The 23,210-nt window shown below is 55.4% G+C and overlaps 2 protein-coding genes across 2 annotated transcripts in view; both read right to left on the bottom strand.

The window, feature by feature from the left end:
• LOC122547333 (mitogen-activated protein kinase kinase kinase kinase 3-like) overlaps positions 1-21,413 on the bottom strand; it is a 63,967-nt gene extending 42,554 nt beyond the window's left edge. Inside the window, exons 1-9 of the mRNA XM_087983710.1 lie at positions 21,297-21,413; positions 19,517-19,589; positions 17,162-17,293; positions 13,427-13,489; positions 10,728-10,809; positions 9,511-9,621; positions 7,839-7,917; positions 5,831-5,889; positions 1,924-1,973 (exon numbers count right to left, since the gene is read on the bottom strand). Of these exons, the coding sequence (XP_087839836.1) occupies positions 1,924-1,973; positions 5,831-5,889; positions 7,839-7,917; positions 9,511-9,621; positions 10,728-10,809; positions 13,427-13,489; positions 17,162-17,292 (575 nt within the window). The 5' untranslated portion in view covers position 17,293; positions 19,517-19,589; positions 21,297-21,413. The remainder of the gene's footprint in view (positions 1-1,923; positions 1,974-5,830; positions 5,890-7,838; positions 7,918-9,510; positions 9,622-10,727; positions 10,810-13,426; positions 13,490-17,161; positions 17,294-19,516; positions 19,590-21,296) is intronic.
• The window catches only part of men1 (multiple endocrine neoplasia I), a 31,464-nt gene continuing 29,524 nt past the window's right edge, over positions 21,271-23,210 (bottom strand). The window contains exon 9 of the mRNA XM_087983590.1: positions 21,271-21,339. Within this exon, the coding sequence (XP_087839716.1) occupies positions 21,271-21,339 (69 nt within the window). The remainder of the gene's footprint in view (positions 21,340-23,210) is intronic.

The following is a 23,210-nucleotide window of genomic DNA, read 5'->3' as shown; positions in this document are numbered from 1 at the left end:
ATCATTAACAGCCCTACACACACACCCTCACCCTCATTAACAGCCCCATACACACCCTCACCCTCATTAACAGCCCTACACACACTCCCTCACCCTCATTAAAAGCCCTACACACACCCTCACCCTCATTAACAGCCCTACACACACCCTCACCCTCATTAACAGCCCTACACACACACCCTCACCCTCATTAACAGCCGTAGACATACTGCCACACACTCATTCTCTCTCTGCTGCCCTCTCCCTGTCCCTGCGTCTCTCTCGATCTCTCTCCCCCAACTGTCTCTGTATCTCTATCTCACTCTGTTCTCTCTCTCTCGCTCTCTTGTTTGCTCTCTTCCTGTCTCACACAATCTGTCTCTCTCCTGCCTCTGTTTCTCCCTCCTGTCTGTCTGTCTCTCTCTCACTCTCGTCTCTTTCCCCATCTCTCTGTCTTTCTCTCTACATCTCATTTTCTGTTGCACTCTCTCGCTCTCTTCTCACTCTTTCTCCCGTCTCTCTCTCTCTCTCACTCACACTCAACCTATCTCTTTCTCTGTCTCTCTCTTCGTCTCTCACACTCCTTGTCTCTCCCCCTCCCTCTACCTCTCCCTCCCTCTCTATCCCCCTCCCACTCCCCCTTCCTCTCCCTTCCCCCTCCCTCTCCCTCCCCCTCCCCTTCCTCTCCCTCCTTCCCCTTCGTTTCCCTTCCTCTCCTTCCCCCTCCCTCTCCCTCCCCTTCCTCTCCCTCCTCCCCTTCCTCTCCCTCTCCCTTCCTCTCCCTTCCCCATCCTCCCGCTCCCCTCCCTCTCGCTCCCCTCTTCCTCTCCCTTCCCTTCCTCCCCCTCCCTCCCCTCCCCCTCCCTCTTCCTCTCCCCCTCCCTCCTCCTCCCCTTCCTTCCCCTCCCTCTCCCTCCCCTCCCCCTCCCTCCACTCCCCTCCCCCTCCCTCTTCCTCTCCCTCCCCCTCCCTCTTCCTCTCCATCCCCCTCCCTCTTCCTCTCTCTCCCTCTCTCCCCCATCTCTCTCTCCAGCTATCCTTAGTAGCCACACACGCAGATGACAAGCAACATGAATTCAACTGGGATAACACTACTATTATAGGACAAGCCAAACAGAGAACAGCCAGGGAATTCCTAGAGGCATGGCACTCATCCACAGATTCAATCAATAAGCACATCGACCTGGACCCAATATACCGGCCACTGCAGCGGACAGCTGGAACTGACAACCAGAAGTGGCAGAGACAAACCACTATAAATGCCGGAGGAAAGATCACAGAAGCGCTTCACAGGAGGCTCCCAAGCACTGAGGATGTCACCTAGACAGCGGACGAAACGTCTGTAACACAAATTCCCAGCTTGGCGAACAGAACCACAACAACGAGCACCAGAGCTACAAATCTTCTCACAAACTTTGAATCTCTCCTCCTCCTTCTCTCCCCCGTCTCTCTCTCCCCCCTCCCTCTCCCCCTCCCCTTCTCTCCCTCTCCCCCTCCCTTTCCCCCTCCCCCTCTCCCCCTCCCTCTCTCCAGTTAATGGGAAATGGAACAGCAACACTGCGCAGGGATCCCCTGTCTGACCTCCCTCACCATTTTTTTCTGGTTGGGGCCAGGGGTGGTCAATTAGGGAAGGACACCAGAATCGTTATCCCCGGTGGGTCGTTATTTTGGACGAACAGCGGGAGGGGGTGTTGTGCTCCCTGGCGTCCCGGGGCCAATATTTATCCCTCCACCAACATCACTGAACACAAGCGATCTGGTCATCCCCACATCACTCTGTGTGTATGAGAGTGAGTGTGTCTGTGAGTGACTGGGATCTTGCTATGTGGCAATTGGCGTTTCCCACAATCCAACGGGGAGCGCAATTCAAAGGTAAAGTCCTGCATTGGCTGCGAGGTCTCAGGTTGTTATCTTTGATGAGGGGGAAAAAGCTGCGTCCCTTACAGATCGTCATCATCCTCGTGGAGTTTCCAGTCATCGTCTTGATTGGAATCCTGTGGATGAGATAAAGCTGTTAGGGTGGAGACCAGGGCGGATCCGAATGGACAGGATCGCACAACATTCTGGGTGAAGGGAAGCAGATCCTGCGGTCGAGAGATTCCTGCCACCGAGGGAGCCCAGTGAAGATTCACCAGGCTGACTCCCGGGATGACTGGGCTAACATATGAGGAAAGATTGGACCGACTGGGCTTGTACTCACTGGGATTTAGAAAAATGAGGTGGGTGGGGGGTGAGATTGCATAGAAACATACAAACTCCTGATGGGACAGGACAGGCTGGATGCAAGAGGAATTTTGGGCAAGTCCAGAACTAGGGGTCCCAGTCTAAGAAGAACAGGTAAGCCATTCAAGTTGGAGATGAGGTAGAATTTCTTCACACACAGAGCTGTGAACCTGTGGAATTCTCTCCCACAGGAAGCTGTTGGGGTCCACAACGTTAGATATATTCAAGAGGGAGCGGGATGTGGCCCTTGTGGCAGAAAGGGTATAGGGAGAGAGATACTGAGATTGCATGATCAGCCATGATGGTGTTAAAGAGTGGGGCAGGCTGGAAGGGCTGAATGGCCATCTCCTGCACCGATCTCTATGTTTCTAGTGGATGCCTGTCCCAGTGACCAGGCAGGCGGAGAGATTACAATCTGAACTTGCAAGGTTGAAATATAACTTGTCAGCATGAAGGGGATTGTTGCCTCCCGTGAGGCAAAATCTGTAAGGGAGCACACCAAGCTCCGTACAAACCACGGGAACGGCCTGTGCTCATTCAGGGCACGTTCACAACGTTTTACAAAGTCACAGCACAAGCCTGGAACGTTCAAGCGTGATAATTACTTCAGAGACAGCCACGTTCTCCAGTGTTTCAGCCCTCAGAATTTTTAAGCTCAATCACAAGGATGTCAGTTCAAAATCCCAACTCAGACTACCTGGAAAAGTAATCATATACCCACACAATGCAGAGGGAGCGGGCATTGTCAGAGGCACAGTGCAGAGGGAGCGGGCACGGTCAGAGGGTCAGGGCAGAGGGAGCTGGCACTGTCAGAGGGTCAGTGCAGAGGGAGCAGGCACTGTCAGAGGCACAGTGCAGAGGGAGCAGGCACTGTCAGAGGCACAGTGCAGAGGGAGCAGGCACTGTCAGAGGCACAGTGCAGAGGGAGCTGGCACTGTCAGAGGCACAGTGCAGAGGGAGCTGGCACTGTCAGAGGCACAGTGCAGAGGGAGCTGGCACTGTCAGAGGGTCAGTGCTGAGGGAATGGCCACTGTCGGAGGGTCAGTGCTGAGGGAGTGGGCACTGTCGGAGGGTCAGTGCTGAGGGAATGGGCACTGTCGGATGGTCAGCGCTGAGGGAGCGGACACTGTCGGAGGGTCAGTGCTGAGGGAATGGGCATTGTCAAAGGGTCAGCGCTGAGGGAATGGGCACTGTCAGAGGGTCAGCGCTGAGGGAGCCGGCACTGTCGGAGGGTCAGTACTGAGGGAATGGGCACTGTCAGAGGGTCAGTGCTGAGGGAGCGGGCACGGTCAGAGGGTCAGGGCAGAGGGAGCTGGCACTGTCAGAGGGTCAGTGCAGAGGGAGCAGGCACTGTCAGAGGCACAGTGCAGAGGGAGCAGGCACTGTCAGAGGCACAGTGCAGAGGGAGCTGGCACTGTCAGAGGCACAGTGCAGAGGGAGCTGGCACTGTCAGAGGCACAGTGCAGAGGGAGCTGGCACTGTCAGAGGGTCAGTGCAGAGGGAGCTGGTACTGTCGGAGGGTCAGGGCAGAGGGAGCTGGTACTGTCGGAGGGTCAGTGCTGAGGGAGTGGGCACTGTCAGAGGGTCAGTGCTGAGGGAGTGGGCACTGTCAGAGGCACAGTGCAGAGGGAGCTGGCACTGTCAGAGGGTCAGGGCAGAGGGAGCTGGCACTGTCGGAGGGTCAGCGCTGAGGGAATGGGCACTGTCAGAGGGTCAACGCTGAGGGAGCGGGCACTGTCAGAGGGTCAGCGCTGAGGGAGTGGGCACTGTCAGAGGGTCAGTGCTGAGGGAATGGGGACTGTCGGAGGGTCAGTGCTGAGGGAGTGCCGCACTGTCGGAAGGTCAGCGCTGAGGGAGTGGGCACTGTCGGAGAGTCAGTTCTGAGGGAGTGCCGCACTGTCGGAGGGTCAGTGCTGAGGGAGCAGGCACTGTCAGAGGCACAGTGCTGAGGGAATGGGCACTGTCGGAGGGTCAACGCTGAGGGAGCGGGCACTGTCAGAGGGTCAGCGCTGAGGGAGCAGGCACTGTCAGAGGGTCAGTGCTGAGGGAGTGGGCACTGTCAGAGGGTCAGCGTTGAGGGAGCAGGCACTGTCAGAGGGTCAGTGCTGAGGGAGTGGGCACTGTCAGAGGGTCAACGCTGAGGGAGCGGGCACTGTCAGAGGGTCAGCGCTGAGGGAGCAGGCACTGTCAGAGGGTCAGTGCTGAGGGAGTGGGCACTGTCAGAGGGTCAGCGCTGAGGGAGCGGGCACTGTCAGAGGGTCAGCGCTGCGGGAGCGGGCACTGTCAGAGGGTCAGTGCTGAGGGAGCGGGCACTGTCAGAGGGTCAGTGCTGAGGGAGCGGGCACTGTCAGAGGCACAGTGCTGAGGGAATGGGCTCTGTCAGAGGGTCAGCGCTGAGGGAGTGGGCACTGTCAGAGGGTCAGCGCTGAGGGAGCAGGCACTGTCAGAGGGTCAGTGCTGAGGGAGTGGGCACTGTCAGAGGGTCAGCGCTGAGGGAGCGGGCACTGTCGGAGGGTCAGCACTGAGGGAGTGGGCAGTGTCGGAGGGTCAGTGCTGAGGGAGTACCGCACTGTCCGAGGGTCAGTGCTGAGGGAGTGGGCACTGTCGGAGGGTCAGTGCTGAGGGAGTGCCGCACTGTCGGAGGGTCAGTGCTGAGGGAGTGCCGCACTGTCGGCGGGTCAGTGCTGAGGGAGCGGGCACTGTCGGAGAGTCAGTGCTGAGGGAGTGCCGCACTGTCGGAGGGTCAGTGCTGAGGGAATGGCCACTGTCGGAGGGTCAGTGCTGAGGGAGTGGGCACTGTCGGAGGGTCAGTGCTGAGGGAATGGGCACTGTTGGATGGTCAGCGCTGAGGGAGCGGACACTGTCGGAGGGTCAGTGCTGAGGGAATGGGCATTGTCAAAGGGTCAGCGCTGAGGGAATGGGCACTGTCAGAGGGTCAGCGCTGAGGGAGCCGGCACTGTCGGAGGGTCAGTACTGAGGGAATGGGCACTGTCAGAGGGTCAGTGCTGAGGGAGCGGGCACTGTCAGAGGGTCAGTGCTGAGGGAGCGCCGCACTGAAGAGGGTCAGTGCTGAGGGAGCAGGCACTGTCAGAGGGTCAGTGCTGAAGGAGTGCTGCACTGTCGGAGGGTCAGCGCTGAGGGAGTGGGCACTGTCGGAGGGTCAGTACTGAGGGAGTGGGCACTGTCGGAGGGTCAGTACTGAGGGAATGGGCACTGTCAGAGGGTCAGCGCTGAGGGAGCCGGCACTGTCGGAGGGTCAGCGCTGAGGGAGCAGGCACTGTCGGAGGGTCAGTGCTGAGGGAGCGGGCACTGTCGGAGGGTCAGCGCTGAGGGAATGGGCACTGTCGGAGGGTCAGTGCTGAGGGAGTGGGCACTGTCGGAGGGTCAGCGCTGAGGGAATGGGCACTGTCGGAGGCGTAGTCATTCCAGTGAGACATGAAACCAAGGACCCAACTAGCCGCTCAGGGGGTGAGGAGGTTAAAACATCCCGAGGCTACTATTGGATGATGAGCGATGTGGAGGGGGCAGTCCTCCCCGTGTCCTAAAGTCAACATTGTTCCCTTAACCAACAAGAGACCAGCAGAGGCTGCAGTCCCATTCCATACACCCATGCAGCGTGTTTACTCACCACTGTGCTCTCCGGCTCAGTCTCCTTCTTCATTGGGCGTCCAAACTGCACCTGACGGACTGGATTCAGACAGAATTACATTAAAGTAATTCCCCTACACCCCCTCCCTATCTCTGTAACCACCTCCAGCCCCAAAACCCCCTCCCTATCTCTGTAACCCACTCTGGCCCCTACACCCCCCTCCCTACCTCTGTCACCCCCCTCCAGCCCCAAAACCCCCTCCCTATCTCTGTAACCCCCCTCCAGCCCCTACACCCCCTCCCTATCTCTGTAACCCCCTCTAGCCCCTACACCCCCTCCCTATCTCTGTCACCCCCTCTAGCCCCTACACCCCCTCCCTATTTCTGTAACCCCCTCCAGCCCCTACACCCCCTCCCTATCTCTGTCACCCCCTCCAGCCCCTACACCCCCTCCCTATCTCTGTAACCCCCTCCAGCCCCTACACCCCCCTCCCTATCTCTGTAACCCCCTCCAGCCCCTACACCCCTCCCTATCTCTGTAACCTCCTCCAGCCCCTACACCCCCTCCCTATCTCTGTAACCCCCTCCAGCCCCTACACCCCTCCCTATCTCTGTCACCCCCTCCAGCCCCTACACCCCCTCCCTATCTCTGTACCCCCCTCCAGCCCCTACACCCCTCCCTATCTCTGTCACCCCCTCCAGCCCCTACACCCCCTCCCTATCTCTGTACCCCCCTCCAGCCCCTACACCCCCTCCCTATCTCTGTAACCCCCTCCAGCCCCTACACCCCCTCCCTATCTCTGTCACCCCCTCCAGTCCCTACACCCCCTCCCTATCTCTGTAACCCCCTCCAGCCCCTACACCCCCTCCCTATCTCTGTAACCCCCTCCAGCCCCTACACCCCCTCCCTATCTCTGTAACCCCCCTCCAGCCCCTACACCCCCTCCCTATCTCTGTAACCCCCTCCAGCCCCTACACCCCCCTCCCTATCTCTGTAACTCCCTCCAGCCCCTACACCCCTCCCTATCTCTGTAACCTCCTCCAGCCCCTACACCCCCTCCCTATCTCTGTAACCCCCTCCAGCCCCTACACCCCTCCCTATCTCTGTCACCCCCTCCAGCCCCTACACCCCCTCCCTATCTCTGTACCCCCCTCCAGCCCCTACACCCCTCCCTATCTCTGTCACCCCCTCCAGCCCCTACACCCCCTCCCTATCTCTGTACCCCCGTCCAGCCCCTACACCCCCTCCCTATCTCTGTAACCCCCTCCAGCCCCTACACCCCCTCCCTATCTCTGTCACCCCCTCCAGTCCCTACACCCCCTCCCTATCTCTGTAACCCCCTCCAGCCCCTACACCCCCTCCCTATCTCTGTAACCCCCTCCAGCCCCTACACCCCCTCCCTATCTCTGTAACCCCTCCAGCCCCTACACCCCCTCCCTATCTCTGTAACCCCCTCCAGCCCCTACACCCCCTCCCTATCTCTGTAACCCCCTCCAGCCCCTACACCCCCTCCCTATCTCTGTACCCCCCTCTAGCCCCTACACCCCCTCCCTATCTCTGTAACCCCCTCCAGCCCCTACACCCCCTCCCTATCTCTGTAACCCCCTCCAGCCCCTACACCCCCTCCCTATCTCTGTAACCCCCTCCAGACCCTACACCCCCTCCCTATCTCTGTAACCCCCTCCAGCTCCTGCACCCCTCCCTAGTCCTGATCCTGATTGCTCTGCCACTGAGGAGTGAAGGTCTGGAATTCCCTCCCCACTCCCTCTCTGTCTCTCTCCCTCTCCTCGTTTTGTGTGTTCCTTGAAACCCATCTCTGTTAGCCGAATATTTTTCTCCTGCCTGTGAGATCTCCTGACATGGTTCAGGGTGCCATTGTATGTTGAAGGCACAGATAACGTAGGTTTGGTGCACAAATCCCTCTCAGCTCTCCCGCCGGTCTCTCCTCAGCCCTCCTTGATATGTACCCCTCGAGTGAATGGCTGGTGTCAACCAACAGACACATCAGACAATGCAGCCCCCGGTTCGAGCGGAGTGACGGACTTACACTGGATCTCGGAGCGAGTCCTCTCTGCTCTCATGTGTCCCCCCAGCGAGGTGATCTTATCGGGGTAAGTGTCACAGGGCTGCAAGGGAACGAGAAGGTTAGACTCTGGGCAGATTGTCCAACACGCCAGTCCCCCAATGCCCCTCACCATCCTAATTCCTGTCTCCGCCAACACTCGCCACTGAGTCGGGGCTGGGAGGGTCTCTATTCAGGGGTTCAGGGCCAACCGATCGGTCCCAGAGCCGATATTGGTCCCTCATCCAGCATCACTGACCACGGGCGATCTGGTTCACTTCCTACATGGCTGTGTTTGGGATCCTGCTGTGCGACAATTGGCTGCTACTTTTCCCACAAAGCAGCTCTCTTCAAACAGAGAGCCCCTCACTGCCACTGAAGCTCTGGGATGCCCTGAGGGAGGGAAAAGGGAAGTGGGAATCTTAACAGAGGGTTGTTTAGTCCTCGCCTCTCGAATCCTCTCTGTCTCCCTCATTATATCTCTCCCACTGTGGCCATTTCTGTTTCTCCTTATCTCTGCCCCTCAGTCCCGAGCTCGGAGTTTCTGTCTCTTTCTCATCTTCTGCCATTCTCCCCCTCCCTCTCCTCTCTCTATCCCTATCCTCTCTCATCTCTCTTTCCCCTCTCTTTCTTTCTCATTCTCCTCTCTTTTGCTCTCCTCTCTTTCTCTTCCCTCCTCTTTCTCTCTCCCCTTTCCCTGTCCCCTCAGTTTCTCTTCTTCACATTGCTCCCTCTCCTCTCTCCCACCCCTCTCCCCCTCTCCCTCCCCCTTCCCCTCTCCCCTCTCTCCCTCTCCTCTCTCTCCCTCTCCTCTCTCTCCCTCTCCTCTCTCTCCCTCTCCTCTCTCTTCCTCTCCTCTCTCTTCCTCTCCTCTCTTCCTCTCCTCCCTCCCTCCCTTCCCTCCCTCTCCTCTCATCCCTTTCTGTCTCCTCTCTTTCATCTCTCCCTGTCCACTTTCCGTCATCTCTCTCTCTTCACCCCTCTCCTTTCACTCTCTCTCCTTCCTCTCCCCTCTGTTCCCTTTCTCTCTCGCTCTGCCCACTCTCTCTCTCTCTCTCTCTCTCTCTCTCTCTTCTGTCATCTATCTCCCCTCTCACCCCTCTCTTTTCCTCCCTCTCTGCCTACATTTCAATCAGTTTTGAAGCCAACTATTGTTACACTTATCTGTGATGGGAGAAACCTGCTCATTTCTGGGTGGCTGCTGTTTAACGCCTAGTTCCATCATTTCAATAGAGCACTTTCACAAATGCTGGGAATACTGGGATAGCATGTTCTCGATCCCTCACGTGTTATTGACTCAACAGTCATGAGAGGTAATACTCAATTCTCCAATGCAATTCACCCCCTCCCTCAGCCCTGACCCTCCGACAGTGCAGCACTCCCTCAGCCCTGACCCTCCGACAGTGCAGCACTCCCTCAGCACTGACCCCCTGACAGTGGGGCAGGTTATTGGTCCCAAGTGCATGGGGCTTTGTCTGAAAGGCAGACAGTTGCCCCATTGGTGGGGGGGGGGGGGTATGGGAGATGGCAGGGGGCAGGGTTCTGTCCACCGTGGGTCAACTGGCACTGACAGGGTGTGAGAAGGAGCCATGGGTAACATCTCTGCCTGGCATCTCGGTGAAATCCAGCCAACCCCTTACACCCCGGCACACCCTACCTCCAGGTCACTGTCATCTGTAGGTGATGTTGTGCTGGCCTCCGGATTATTGACCTTGTCCAGAAGTTCGATCCCTTGGATCCGGCTCAGAGCCTGGTTGGCGAATGGGTGCTGCCAAGGAAAACACATCAAGTGGCCCAGAAGCTGGTTATTCCTTTGGAAGACGTGGTGGGGGTAATCGTCTAGAATTCCCCAGAGTAGAGGGGTTGAGTGGTCCCTGTGTGACCGCCACTGACTCCCCCTCCACCCCCCCCCCACCCCCCCCCCCCGCCTCTGGGAGCTGTTTCTCCCTCATTGACCGATCCAAAAGCCCCTTCCTGATCCGAACGCATGGATTCAATCTCCTCTCCCCACATCCTCAAACCCTCCCTGCTCCAAGGGGAATGATCCCACAGCATCTCTAGTCTGTCTCCACATTCCCTGAGGACCATCATCCCTGGTCCCTTCCCAGTAAACTTCGCTCCCCACCCTCCCCCAGGGTCTTGAGGTATTTGGATTGGTGGGATATGGACATAGTCATGAATGTGATGCTGGAAAAGCATAGCAGGTCAGGCAGCATCCGAGGAGCAGGAGAATCGACAATACATGGAAAAGCCCTTCATTGGGAATGAGGCTCGTGGGTTGGGGGTTGAGAGATAAGTGGGAGGGGGGGTGTGGGGTTGGAGGGAGGTAGCTGGGAAAGCGATAGATGGATGAAGGTGAGGGAGAAGGTGATAGGTCAGAGGGGGCAGTGATGGACGGGTCAGGAGGGTGGTGCCGAATTGGAGTTTGTGACTGGGATAATGCTGGGGGAGGGGAAGTGAGGAAGCTGTTGAAATCCACATTTATCCCATGTGGCTGCAGGGTCCCAAGGCAGAATATGAGGCGTTCCTCATCCAGGTGTCGGGTGGTAATGGTTTGGCGGTGGAGGTGGCCCAGGACCTGCACGTCCTTGACAGAGTGGGAGGGGGAGGGGGAGTGTTCAGCCACGGGGCAGTGGGGTTGGTGGGTGCAGGTGTCCCAGGGATATGAACGTAATGGGGTTTGAGATACTCTATCCCGACCCAACCATTTGGGATAGGGATGGGAAGTCCCACTCCCTGGAGCATGTAAGATCTGGAGCCCACATTGCCCCCTTGTGACCTCCTCCAATGTCTTCAGTCAGACACCTTGACTCCACACTGTTTGCCATTCTTCAAAGCGACCTTGCGCTGACAGTTATCCCAGATTCCCATTACCTGGAGCAGTTTCTCCGCTGTCGGCCTCTTCTTGGGATTCTTTCTCAGGCTCATCTTGATGAAACTGTGACACTCCGAGGACCTGAGGGCAGGAGGAGGAGGTGAGAGTGGGAGCGCGAACAACGTCCTTCCCCTGGTTCGGGAGGTGCGCAGTGCTGGGGGTGTGGGGGATAGTTCAGGGTTCAAATCCCCACCAGCTAGTGGTTTAGATGGCAACTTGGAGCTACCCTTGTTATAAAGTTGAAGGCATGTACTGTACCTTTAAGAGAGAGTGAACGCTGTTTGAGAGCTGACATCTGTGTCTATGTCTATGATTAGATGCAAAATTAAAATATGTAACATTTCATAGAATCCCTACAGTGTGGAAACAGGCCATTCAGCCATATAAGTCCATACTGACCCTCCAAAGAGTACCCACCCAGTCCCATTCCCTATCCTATTACTCTACATTTCCCCCTGACATATGCACCTAGCCTACACATCCCTGGACACTATGGGACAATTTCCCATGGCCAATCCACCCTAACCTGCACATCCCTGGATACTATGGGGCAATTTCCCATGGCCAATCCACCCTAATCTGCACATCCCTGAACACTATGGGACAATTTTCCACGGCCAATCCACCCTAACCTGTACATCCCTGGACACTATGGGACCATTTCCCATGGCCAATCCACCCTAACCTGCACATCCCTGGACACTATGGGGCAATTTCCCATGGCCAATCCACCCTAATCTGCACATCCCTGGACACTATGGGACAATTTTCCATGGCCAATCCACCCTAACCTGCACATCCATGGGCACTATGGGACAATTTCCCATGGCCAATCCACCCTAACCTGCACATCCCTGGACACTGTGGGACAATTTCTTATGGCCAATCCACCCGAACCTGCACATCCCTGGGCACTATGGGACAATTTCCCATGGCCAATCCACCCTAACCTGCTCATTCCTGGACACTATGGGGCAATTTCCCATGGCCAATCCACCCTAACCTGCTCATCCCTGGGCATATGGGAGAATTTCCCATGGCCAATCCACCCTAACCTGCTCATCCCTGGACACTATGGGGCAATTTCCCATGGCCAATCCACCCTGACCTGCACATCCCTGGACACTATGGGACAATTTTCCATGGCCAATCCACCCTAACCTGCACATCCATGGGCACTATGGGACAATTTCTCATGGCCAATCCACCCTAACCTGCACATCCCTGGACACTGTGGGACAATTTCTTATGGCCAATCCACCCTAACCTGCACATCCATGGGCACTATGGGACAATTTCTCATGGCCAATCCACCTGAACCTGCACATCCCTGGGCACTATGGGACAATTTCCCATGGCCAATCCACCCTAACCTGCACATTCCTGGGCACTATGGGACACTTTCCCATGGCCAATCCACCCTAACCTGCACATCCCTGGGCACTATGGGACACTTTCCCACGGCCAATCCACCCTATCCTGCACATCCCTGGGCACTATGGGACAATTTCCCATGGCCAATCCACCCTAACCTGCACATCTTTGGACTGTGGGAGGAAACTGGAGCACCCGGAGGAAACCCACACAGACACAGGGAGAATGTGCAACCTCCACACAGACAGTCACCCCGAGGGTGGGATCGAATCCGGGTCCCTGGCGCTGGGAGGCAACAGCACTAGCCACTGAGCCACCGTGCTGCCTATAAATAGATACTTTGAAATAAATACCTGAGTTGGTTGCTGTTTTGACAACAATTGAAATTTAACTAATCAGTTGAAATTATGTCCCAGGGTACTGAAACCCAATTGTGTTTGAATTTATTGTTTTGCTGTCATCAAACCAATGAGATGATCCAATGTTGGGGATATAAGAAAAGCAAGCAAAAATCAAACAGAGCAACTGCCATCGAGAGCCACGAAATTAGGAAATGCTCTTCATAAAAATGTACCTTTTCATATGAAATATAATCACAGTAAAAAGAAAGAAGATGGCCCAGAGAGATCTTTAGTTGGAGGAAGGCAGACAGCAAAGACAACAGTGGCTGTATGGGTTTGAAATTAAATTGATGTAATTTTACTAAGTGTTTTATTGGAACGGCATATTGTTATAGAGTTGGAGGCAGATCATTAGCCGAAAGGGGGATCTAGAGTTGTGAATTGTTGTTGTTTAATGTTCACTTTAGAGTTAAGTAATAAATGAGTGTTATTTTCTTTAAATAATGGACTTTGGGGAGTCACTCCTACTTTAACAGATGACGAGGCGAGGTGAGTTTTTCTGGATGTTTGGTTTAATTAACAGAAGGGTTCACTGAAGGAGCTCTATCATTCTTCTTTCGACTCTACATCGATGTGTGTCTCCAGCGACTCTCAACTAGCCCACCCGCCACTCCACTGATGTCGCTGAGTCTGAACTTACTCCCTTCCCCCTCCCCGCCTCGTTGGTTATATCGAAATCATGACCTCCACCCCCACTCCCCCAGACCCTATTCAAGGGGTAACAAGGTGGGGCACGCACTGGGTGCCCACAATAAATGCCAACCTTTTTCCAGTGAGACCCACATCCCTATACAATTCCTTTCAGAATAGCGGATGGAGAGACCCGACTTGTGGGCTGTGGTGGGCTTCACTTCCTGCCCCTTGCCATCCCTGCCACCCACCATCACCCCCCCACCTCCCAACAGTTGGTGAGGTGCTCTTACCATTTTAACTTATCTTTCAGTTTTGGGGGTTGGAAATTACTCTTCGACATTAACATCAATGCCCTAGGAGAACAGAAGGAGAAGGAGACACATTTTAGACTCTCTGATGGATTCACGCATGCCCACTGACCGTGGGAAGTAACTGAAAAAAAAGTTCATTCACACGTGCATGCCAGTCACTGACATGGTTTGGGATGAGTTGAGCTGAAGTTTGGTTGGAATGGGTTGTGACTTGGGTCAAGTTGGATTTTAGTCGCATTGAGTTGGGTTAGGTTGGTTTGAGTTGAGTTGACTTGGGTTAGATAGTATTGGGTTGCACTGGATTGTGATAGAGTTGGGTTTAGCTGGTTGAGGTGGGCTTGGATTTTGTTGAATTGTGTTGTGAAGATGTTGAGTTCCAGTTCAGCTCATTTGTGTTGGATTTCATTGTCCTGGGTTGAACTGGATCAGACTGAGTTAGATTAGAATGGGTTGGGTTAGGTGGAGTTAGATTAGAATGGGTTGGGTCAGGTTGAGTTCAATTGAGATGGGTTGGGTCAGATTGAAGATGGGTTGGGTCGGGTTGAGTTAGATTGGAAGGGGTTGGGTCAGGTTGAGTTAGATTGCGATGGGTTGGGTCGGGTTGAGTTAGATTGGGATGGGTTGGGTCGAGTTGAGTTAGATTGGGAGGGGTTGGGTCAGGTTGAGTTAGATTGGGATGGGTTGGGTCAGGTTGAGTTAGATTGGGATGGGTTGGGTCAGGTTGAGTTAGATTGGGATGGGTTGGGTCCGGTTGAGTTAGATTGGGAGGGGTTGGGTCAGGTTGAGTTAGATTGCAATGGGTTGGGTCAGGTTGAGTTAGATTGCGATGGGTTGGGTCAGGTTGAGTTAGATTGGGATGGGTTGGGTCAGGTTGAGTTAGATTGCGATGGGTTGGGTCAGGTTGAGTTAGATTGGGATGGGTTGGGTCAGGTTGAGTTAGATTGGGATGGGTTGGGTCAGGTTGAGTTAGATTGGGATGGGTTGGGTCAGGTTGAGTTAGATTGGGAGGGGTTGGGTCAGGTTGAGTTAGATTGCGATGGGTTGGGTCAGGTTGAGTTAGATTAGAATGGGTTGGGTCGGGTTGAGTTACATTGGGAGGGGTTGGGTCAGGTTGAGTTACATTGGGATGGGTTGGGTCAGGTTGAGTTAGATTGGGAGGGGTTGGGTCGGGTTGAGTTAGATTGCGATGGGTTGGGTCGGGTTGAGTTAGATTGGGAGGGGTTGGGTCAGGTTGAGTTAGATTAGAATGGGTTGGGTCAGGTTGAGTTAGATTAGAATGGGTTGGGTCAGGTTGAGTTAGATTGGGAGGGGTTGGGTCAGGTTGAGTTAGATTAGAATGGGTTGGGTCGGGTTGAGTTAGATTGGGATGGGTTGGGTCAGGTTGAGTTAGATTGGGATGGGTTGGGTCAGGTTGAGTTAGATTGGGATGGGTTGGGTCAGGTTGAGTTAGATTGGGAGGGGTTAGGTCAGGTTGAGTTAGATTGCGATGGGTTGGGTCAGGTTGAGTTAGATTGGGATGGGTTGGGTCAGGTTGAGTTAGATTGCGATGGGTTGGGTCAGGTTGAGTTAGATTGCGATGGGTTGGGTCAGGTTGAGTTAGATTGGGATGGGTTGGGTCAGGTTGAGTTAGATTGGTAGGGGTTGGGTCAGGTTGAGTTAGATTGGGAGGGGTTGGGTCAGGTTGAGTTAGATTGGGATGGGTTGGGTCAGGTTGAGTTAGATTGGGAGGGGTTAGGTCAGGTTGAGTTAGATTGCGATGGGTTGGGTCAGGTTGAGTTAGATTGGGAGGGGTTGGGTCAGGTTGAGTTAGATTGCGATGGGTTGGGTCAGGTTGAGTTAGATTGGGATGGGTTGGGTCAGGTTGAGTTAGATTGGGATGGGTCGGGTCAGGTTGAGTTAGATTGGGGGGGTTGGGTCAGGTTGAGTTAGATTGGGATGGGTTGGGTCAGGTTGAGTTAGATAGGTAGGGGTTGGGTCAGGTTGAGTTAGATTGGGATGGGTTGGGTCAGGTTGAGTTAGATTGGGATGGGTTGGGTCAGGTTGAGTTAGATTGCGATGGGTTGGGTCAGGTTGAGTTAGATTGGGATGGGTTGGGTCAGGTTGAGTTAGATTGGGATGGGTTGGATCAGGTTGAGTTAGATTGGGAGGGGTTGGGTCAGGTTGAGTTAGATTGTGATGGGTTGGGTCAGGTTGAGTTAGATTGGAATGGGTTGGGTCGGGTTGAGTTAGATTGGAATGGGTTGGGTCAGGTTGAGTTAGTTAGTTGAGCTGGGCTTGGTTGGTTGAGCTAGCTGAGGTTTAGTTGGTTTGGGTTGGGTTTTGTGGGGTAAAACTGGGATGGGTTGTGTTGAGTTGTGTCGATTTGAATTTGATTGGGATAGGATGGAGTGCGGTGGGTTGAGCTGGGACGAGATTGGGATGGGATGAGTTGAGTTCAGTTGGGTTGGATTGGGTAGGAATAGGATGGTGTGGTGTGCTGTGGGGTGGGTTGAGCTGGGGCAAGATTGGGGTGGGATGGGTTGAGTTAGGTTGGATTATATTGCGACGGGATGGTGTGGAGTCAGTTGAACTGGGTCGGGTTGGGTTGGGTTGGGGTGGGATGGGATGGGATGGGTTGGGATGGGATGGGTTGGGATGGGATGGGTTGGGATGGGATGGGATGGGATGGGATGGGGTGGGGCGGGATGGGATGGGGTGGGGCGGGATGGGATGGGATGGGGTGGGGCGGGTTGGGATGGGATGGGGTTGGGTTGGGATGGGGTTGGGATGGGATGGGGTGGGGATGAGGTGGGGCGGGGCGGGGTAGGGTAAGTTCAGTTGGGTTGGATGGGGTAGGAATGGGATGGTGTGGGGTGGGTTGAGCTGGGTCAGATTGGGGTGGGATGGGTTGGGTTGGGTTGGGTTGGGTTGGGTTGGGAGGGCATGGTGTGGGGTGGGTTGAGCTAGGTCAGATGGGGGTGGGATGAGTTGAGTTGGGTTGGGAGGGGATAGTGTGGGGTGGGTTGAGCTGGGTCAGATGGGGGTGGGGTGGGTTGAGCTGGGTCAGATGGGGGTGGGGTGGGTTGAGCTAGGTCAGATGGGGGTGGGATGGGTTGAGTTTAGTTGGGTTGGGTTGGGAGGGGATGGTGTGGGGTGGGTTGAGCTGGGACGAGATTGGGGTGGGATGAGTTGAGTTGGGTTGGAAGGGGATGGTGTGGGGAGGGTTGAGCTGGAACGAGATTGGGGTGGGATGAATTGAGTTGGGTTGGGAGGGGATGGTGTGGGGTGGGTTGAGCTGGGTCAGATGGGGGTGGGATGGGTTGAGTTGAGAGAGCGGTGCTGGAAAAGCACAGCAGGTCAGGCAGCATCCGAGGAGCAGAAAAATCGACATTTTGGGCGGGAGCCCTTCAGGAATGGGAGTCTTGGGGGTGGAGAGATAAATGGGAGTGGGAGTGGGAGTGGGAGTGGGAGTGGGACTGGGGAGAAGGTAGCTGAGAGTGCAATAGGTGGGTGGGGGTAAAGGTGATAGGTCGGAGAGGAGAGTGGAGCAGATAGGTGGGAAGGATGATTGGCAGGTGGGACAGGTCATGAAGGCAGTGCTGAGTTGGAAGGTTGGAACTGGGTTGGGTTGGGTTGGGTTGGGTAGAGAGCACAGTTAAGGGTTTACCCCTGGGTTCTGTGTCATGGAGATCAGTGGAGAGGTACCATGGGGAGGGTTGGATATTCTGTGCTTACCTCATGGGATGCAGGTCAAACATGGGGGGCTGTAACTCAGCCAGTTCGATGGCTGTTATCCCAACGGCCCAGATGTCACACTGCTGATTGTAACCACCCTTTTTCTCAACGGCAGCGACTTCCGGAGCCATCCTGTGTGAAAAACACAGCCAAAGTTTCACCAGTTTGAGTTGGGACAGGACGGGGTGGGGGTGGGGGTGGGGGTGGGGGTGGGGGTGGGGGTGGGGGTGGGGGTGGGGGTGGGGGGGGGGTGTGGGATCAACAGGGTAACCGAATACTGACCCTCACCCAGACCACGCTGTCTGGTGTGGTTCATGGCCCTGTCTATACATCAGTATGACCTGGGTCTAATTACAAACCAACACTGAGTGCCCCACCCTCGCCCCCCACCCTCCCCAATATTGACACCTTCCAGACTGCCCGATCACCCCGAAAAACTGCAAGGAATGCTGGGACTAGAGATGGCCAATGAAATGTGACAGCTCCTCCCCATCACCGTGATCCAGGAGAGAGACAATCTATCCCCAGTACGGACAGCATTTTCCCAAACCTTCCCAGCCAATGGAATGCTTTCATTAATACAGTCACCTGTTGTAGGAAACGCAGCAAGGTAATTACCGCACAGCAAGATCCCACACAGGGCATTGTGACTGTGAAGCAGATTAACTGTTTTTAGGGATGTTGGTTGAGGCATCAGTCTTGACCCCAGAAGCTGGGGCTTCCTCCACACCCCCCACGCCCCCAACCCTCCCAGCCCTTACAATAACTGGCCGTGGAGAACAACCCTCTCCCTGCCCAAGGATCTCAATTTAATGTCTTATCGGAAAGACAGCACCTCCGACAGTGCCCACTCCCTCAGCACTGACCGTTTGACACTGCGGCACTCCCTCAGCACTGACCCTCCGACACTGCGACACTCCCTCAGCACTGACCCTTCGACAGTGCGGCACTCCCTCAGCACTGACCCTCTGACAGTGCCCACTCCCTCAGCACTGACCCTCTGACAGTGCCCGCTCCCTCAGCACTGACCCTCTGACAGTGCGGTGCTCCCTCAGCACTGACCCTCTGACAGTGCGGCACTCTCTCAGCACTGACCCTCTGATAGTGCAGCACTCCCTCAGTACTGACCCTCTGACACTGCGGCACTCCCTCAGCACTGACCCTCTGACACTGCGGCACTCTCTCAGCACTGACCCTCTGACAGTGCAGCACTCCCTCAGTACTGACCCTCTGACACTGCGGCACTCCCTCAGCACTGACCCTCTGACAGTGCAGCACTCCCTCAGCACTGACTCTCTGACAGTGCAGCCCTCCCTCAGCACTGACCCTCCGACAGTGCGGTGCTCCCTCAGCACTGACCCTCCGACAGTGCAGCCCTCCCTCAGCACTGACCGTCCGACAGTGCCCACTCCCTCAGCACTGACCCTCTGACAGTGTCCACTCCCTCAGCGCTGACCCTCCGACAGTGCCCACTCCCTCAGCACTGACCCTCTGACAGTGCCCACTCCCTCAGCACTGACCCTCCGACAGTGTCCGCTCCCTCAGCACTGACCCTCCGACAGTGCCCACTCCCTCAGCACTGACCCTCCGACAGTGCCCACTCCCTCAGCGCTGACCCTCCGATAGTGCCACACTCCCTCAGCACTGACCCTCCGACAGTGCCACACTCCCTCAGAGCTGACCCTCCGTCAGCACCCACTCTCTCAGCACTGACCCTCCGACAGTGCCCACTCCCTCAGCACTGACCCTCCGACAGTGCCACACTCCCTCAGAGCTGACCCTCCGTCAGCACCCACTCTCTCTGCACTGACCCTCCGACAGTGCCACACTCCCTCAGAGCTGACCCTTCGTCAGTACCCACTCTCTCAGCACTGACCCTCCGACAGTGCCCACTCCCTCAGCACTGACCCTCCGACAGTGCCACACTCCCTCAGAGCTGACCCTCCGTCAGCACCCACTCTCTCTGCACTGACCCTCCGACAGTGCCACACTCCCTCAGAGCTGACCCTTCGTCAGCACCCACTCTCTCAGCACTGACCCTCCGACAGTGCCCACTCCCTCAGCACTGACCCTCCGACAGTGCCACACTCCCTCAGAGCTGACCCTCCGTCAGCACCCACTCTCTCTGCACTGACCCTCCGACAGTGCCACACTCCCTCAGAGCTGACCCTCCGTCAGTACCCACTCTCTCTGCACTGATCCTCCGACAGTGCCCATTCCCTCAGCACTGACCCTCCGACAGTGCCCACTCCCTCAGCACTGACCCTCTGACAGTGCCCACTCCCTCAGCACTGACCCTCTGACAGTGCCCACTGCAGTTATCAGGGTGCATTTAGTGTGGGGTTTATGATTTACCAGTATGGGGTACCAATGAAAGATTTTCTCTTGCCCACTGATGCTGTCAGTTCGGCTGAAACACCAAAATCCGCTGCAAATGAAGAGAGAGATGGAGAATCACTTTCACTTTATTTGCATCTGACCGAGCCCACCCAATAATCTGTGGCCCACTCCCACTATCCCAATCCCACTGGCCCAATGTCACTGTCATCGCACCCTCAATTCCTCACCTAAAACTTCTACTTTGGCAATGTTTCCTCCTCGTTCTGTCTGATCCCCAGGGGGAGATACCCTTCCCATGCCCAGCCTTGCCCAGAACGAGCAGGATCTTACCCACTTCAATCAGTCAGCCCTCTCTTTTCAAAACACCAGCAGGAGGAGACGGGAGGGGGGGGGGGGGGGGGGGTGGGGGGGGGGGGTGGAGGTGCAACTATTCCCCATGAGAAAACCGCCTCACTCCAGATGGCAAGTGAGTGATCCTCCTCTGCACTCCCTCGCACATTCCCACACCCCCCCCCCTTAAGGAAGGGAGACCAAAACTGAACTCAGTATACAGGCTGCAATGATAACACTCTCTCTCTCTCTCTCTCTCTCTCTCTCTCACTCAATGACAGCAATACAAAAGTGCCGATCATTGACTTCAGGAAGAAAGGAGGTGGACATTCCCCCATCTACACTGACGGAGCTGAGGTGAACAGCGTCAGGTTCCTGAGAGTGACAATAACTGACAATCTGTTCTTGCTCTTCCCACGTTGATGCAGCAGTCACCAAGGTACAACAACACCTCCCCTTCCTCAGGAGGCTATGCAAATTCAGCCCGTCCACAGGGACCCTCAGCAACTCCGACAGATGCACGGTGTTCAATCCGGTTGCACCGCGGTGTGGAACGGCGGCTGGTCCGCCCGGGACCGGGCCAGACCATCGCACAAACCCAACCTTCCACCCACTGACTCCATCTACACGTCCCCCACTGCCTGGGGAAGGCAGCCGACATCACCACAGACCCCCCCCCCTCCCCCCAGCCCGGTTCGAATCTCCCCCCCCCGTCAGGTACAGGATACATAACCTTAAACACGTGGACCAAAAGCTTGTTCCCCGACTTCGGAACAGACCTCTCAAATTTCACACCTAATGTTGACCCCGCCCGCCCCCCCCCGGCCGTTACGATGTGGTCCTTGCTCTGTTCGAACTTTGATCTCTCTGTACTGCACACAAAACAAAACTTTTCACCCTATCTAGGTACAAGCGACAACATTAAATCAAATCAAATGAATATATTCGGGTTGGGGTCTCGCCAATACCCTGTGGACTTGAAGGAATGGGGTGGCACGGTGGCACAGTGGTTAGCGCTGCTGCCTCACAGCACCAGAGACCCGGGTTCAATTCCCGCCTTGGGTGACTTCTGTGTGGAGTTTGCACGTTCTCCCCGTGTCTGCGTGGGTTTCCTCCGGGTGCTCCGGTTTCCTCCCACAGTCCAAAAATGTGCAGGTCAGGTGAATTGGCCACGCTAAATTGCCCGTAGTGTTGGGTAAATGTCGGGGAATGGGGGGGGTTTGTGCTTCGGCGGGTCGGTGTGGACTTGTTGGGTCGAAGGGCCTGTTTCCACACTGTAAGTAATCTAATCTGAATGCATCCTTATTTTCCTGTCCAGTCTCTCTCACAGGAAAGCACTGTGCCCTATTAACCTTCTTGGCTACATGCTGTACCTGCAGATTCCTGCTTTACCCTGGTATAAGGTTAGTGCCACCTCCCGTTATTTCTCACACACGACATCAGCTTGTTCCCAGACATTTCTCACCTAGTTTCACGTCCCCTTGATCAGTCAATAGAATATTGGCTCCCTGTGGGAAAGGAGAAAGCAGAAAAGAGCTTTAAAACAGCAGGAGTGTCAACTCTGATTCAGATGCACCCCCCACCTCCCCCAGCCAGGCCAAGACTAGGCAGGTAACATTGTCAAACACCCTCAGGGTGTTTTATAGGAGCGTTATCCAAAGGAATGTATATTATTAAACTGGAGAGGGTCCAGAAGAGATTTACCAGTCCGTTGCTGGGGTACGGAGGATTTGAGCTATAAGGAGAGCCTGGGACTTTTTATTTCCCCCCTGGAACGTAGGAGGTTGGGGGGGGGGTGACCTTAGAGAGGTTTAGAATCATGAGGGCATAGATAAGGTGAAGGCCTTTTCCTCAGAGGAGAGCAATACAAAATTAAAGGGTGTAGGCTTGAGGTGAGAGGGGTAGGATTTAAAAGGGAGGGTGGTGCGTGTATGGAATGAGCTGCCAGAGGAGGTGGTAGATGCAGGTGCAGTGCCAATGTTTAAAAGGCATTTGGATAAGGACATGGATAGGAAAGGGTTGGAGGGACATGGGCAAAACGCAGGGAGGCCAGACTAGCTTACTTTGGGCAACTTGGTCAGCATGGATGAGTTGGGCTGAAGGGTCTGTTTCCAGGCTGTGAAGATCTATGACTCCAAGAGGCATGATCCTTCATCCTGTGAGAATTGGACGGCACGGTGGCTCAGTGGTTAGCACTGCTGCCTCCCAGCACAAGGGACCCGGGTTCAATCCCACCCTCAGGTGACTGTCTGTGTGGAGTTTGCACATTCTCCCAGTTACTGCGTGGGTTACCTCCGGGTGCTCCGGTTTCCTCCCACAGTCCAAAGATGTGCAGGTTAGGGTGGATTGGCCATGGGAAATTGTCCCATAGTGCCCAGGGATGTGCAGGTTAGGGTGGATTGGCCGTGGGAAATTGTCCTATAATGCCCAGGGGTGGGCAGGTTAGGGTGGATTGGCCATGGCAAATTGTCCCATAGTGCCCAGGGATGTGCAGGTTAGGGTGGATTGGCCGTGGGAAATTGTCCCATAGTGTCCAGGGATGTACAGGTTCGGGTGGATTGGCCGTGGGAAATTGTCCCATAGTGCCCAGGGATGTGCAGGTTAGGGAGGATTGGCCGTGGGAAATTGTCCCATAGTGCCCAGGGATGTGCAGGTTAGGGAGGATTGGCCGTGGGAAATTGTCCCATAGTGCCCAGGGATGTGCAGTTTAGGGTGGATTGGCCGTGGGAAATTGTCCCATAGTGCCCAGGGATGTGCAGGTTAGGGTGGATTGGCCGTGGGAAATTGTCCCATAGTGCCCAGGGATGTGCAGTTTAGGGTGGATTGGCCGTGGGAAATTGTCCCATAGTGCCCAGGGATGTGCAGGTTAGGGTGGATTGGCCGTGGGAAATTGTCCCATAGTGTCCAGGGATGTGCAGGTTAGGGTGGAATGGCCATGGGAAATTGTCCCATAGTGCCCAGGGATGTGCAGGTTAGGGTGGAATGGCCATGGGAAATTGTCCCATAGTGCCCAGGGATGTGCAGGTTAGGTGGATTGGCCGTGGGAAATTGTCCCATAGTGCCCAGGGATGTGCAGGTTAGGGTGGATTAGTTATGATAACATCATAGTGGAATGGTTCTCGGTGGGATACTCTTTGGTAGGTCAGTTTGGACTTGTTAGGCCGAAGGGCCTGCTTCCACACTGTGGGGATTCTATTCTCTCTCTTTATCAGCAGAAGTGCTGCTGGGGGCCAGGTCTGGGTGCGGGGGGAGGTTATCTGTGAGGGGACCGGTGTGAGGGACTGGAAACGCTGGGATTGTTGCTCTCAGGGAAGGAGATTGAATCGAGGCATTCCGAATCAGGAAGGGGATTGAGTCCACGACGGGGAAACTGTTTCCC

Source organism: Chiloscyllium plagiosum, unplaced genomic scaffold (assembly GCF_037043375.1).
Source record: "Chiloscyllium plagiosum isolate Xiang-an unplaced genomic scaffold, Cpla_swu_hap1 HiC_scaffold_46, whole genome shotgun sequence".
NCBI lineage: Eukaryota > Metazoa > Chordata > Chondrichthyes > Orectolobiformes > Hemiscylliidae > Chiloscyllium > Chiloscyllium plagiosum.
The sequence above is the reverse complement of the archived record's forward strand: the minus strand, read 5'-3'. Positions and strand labels throughout refer to the sequence as shown.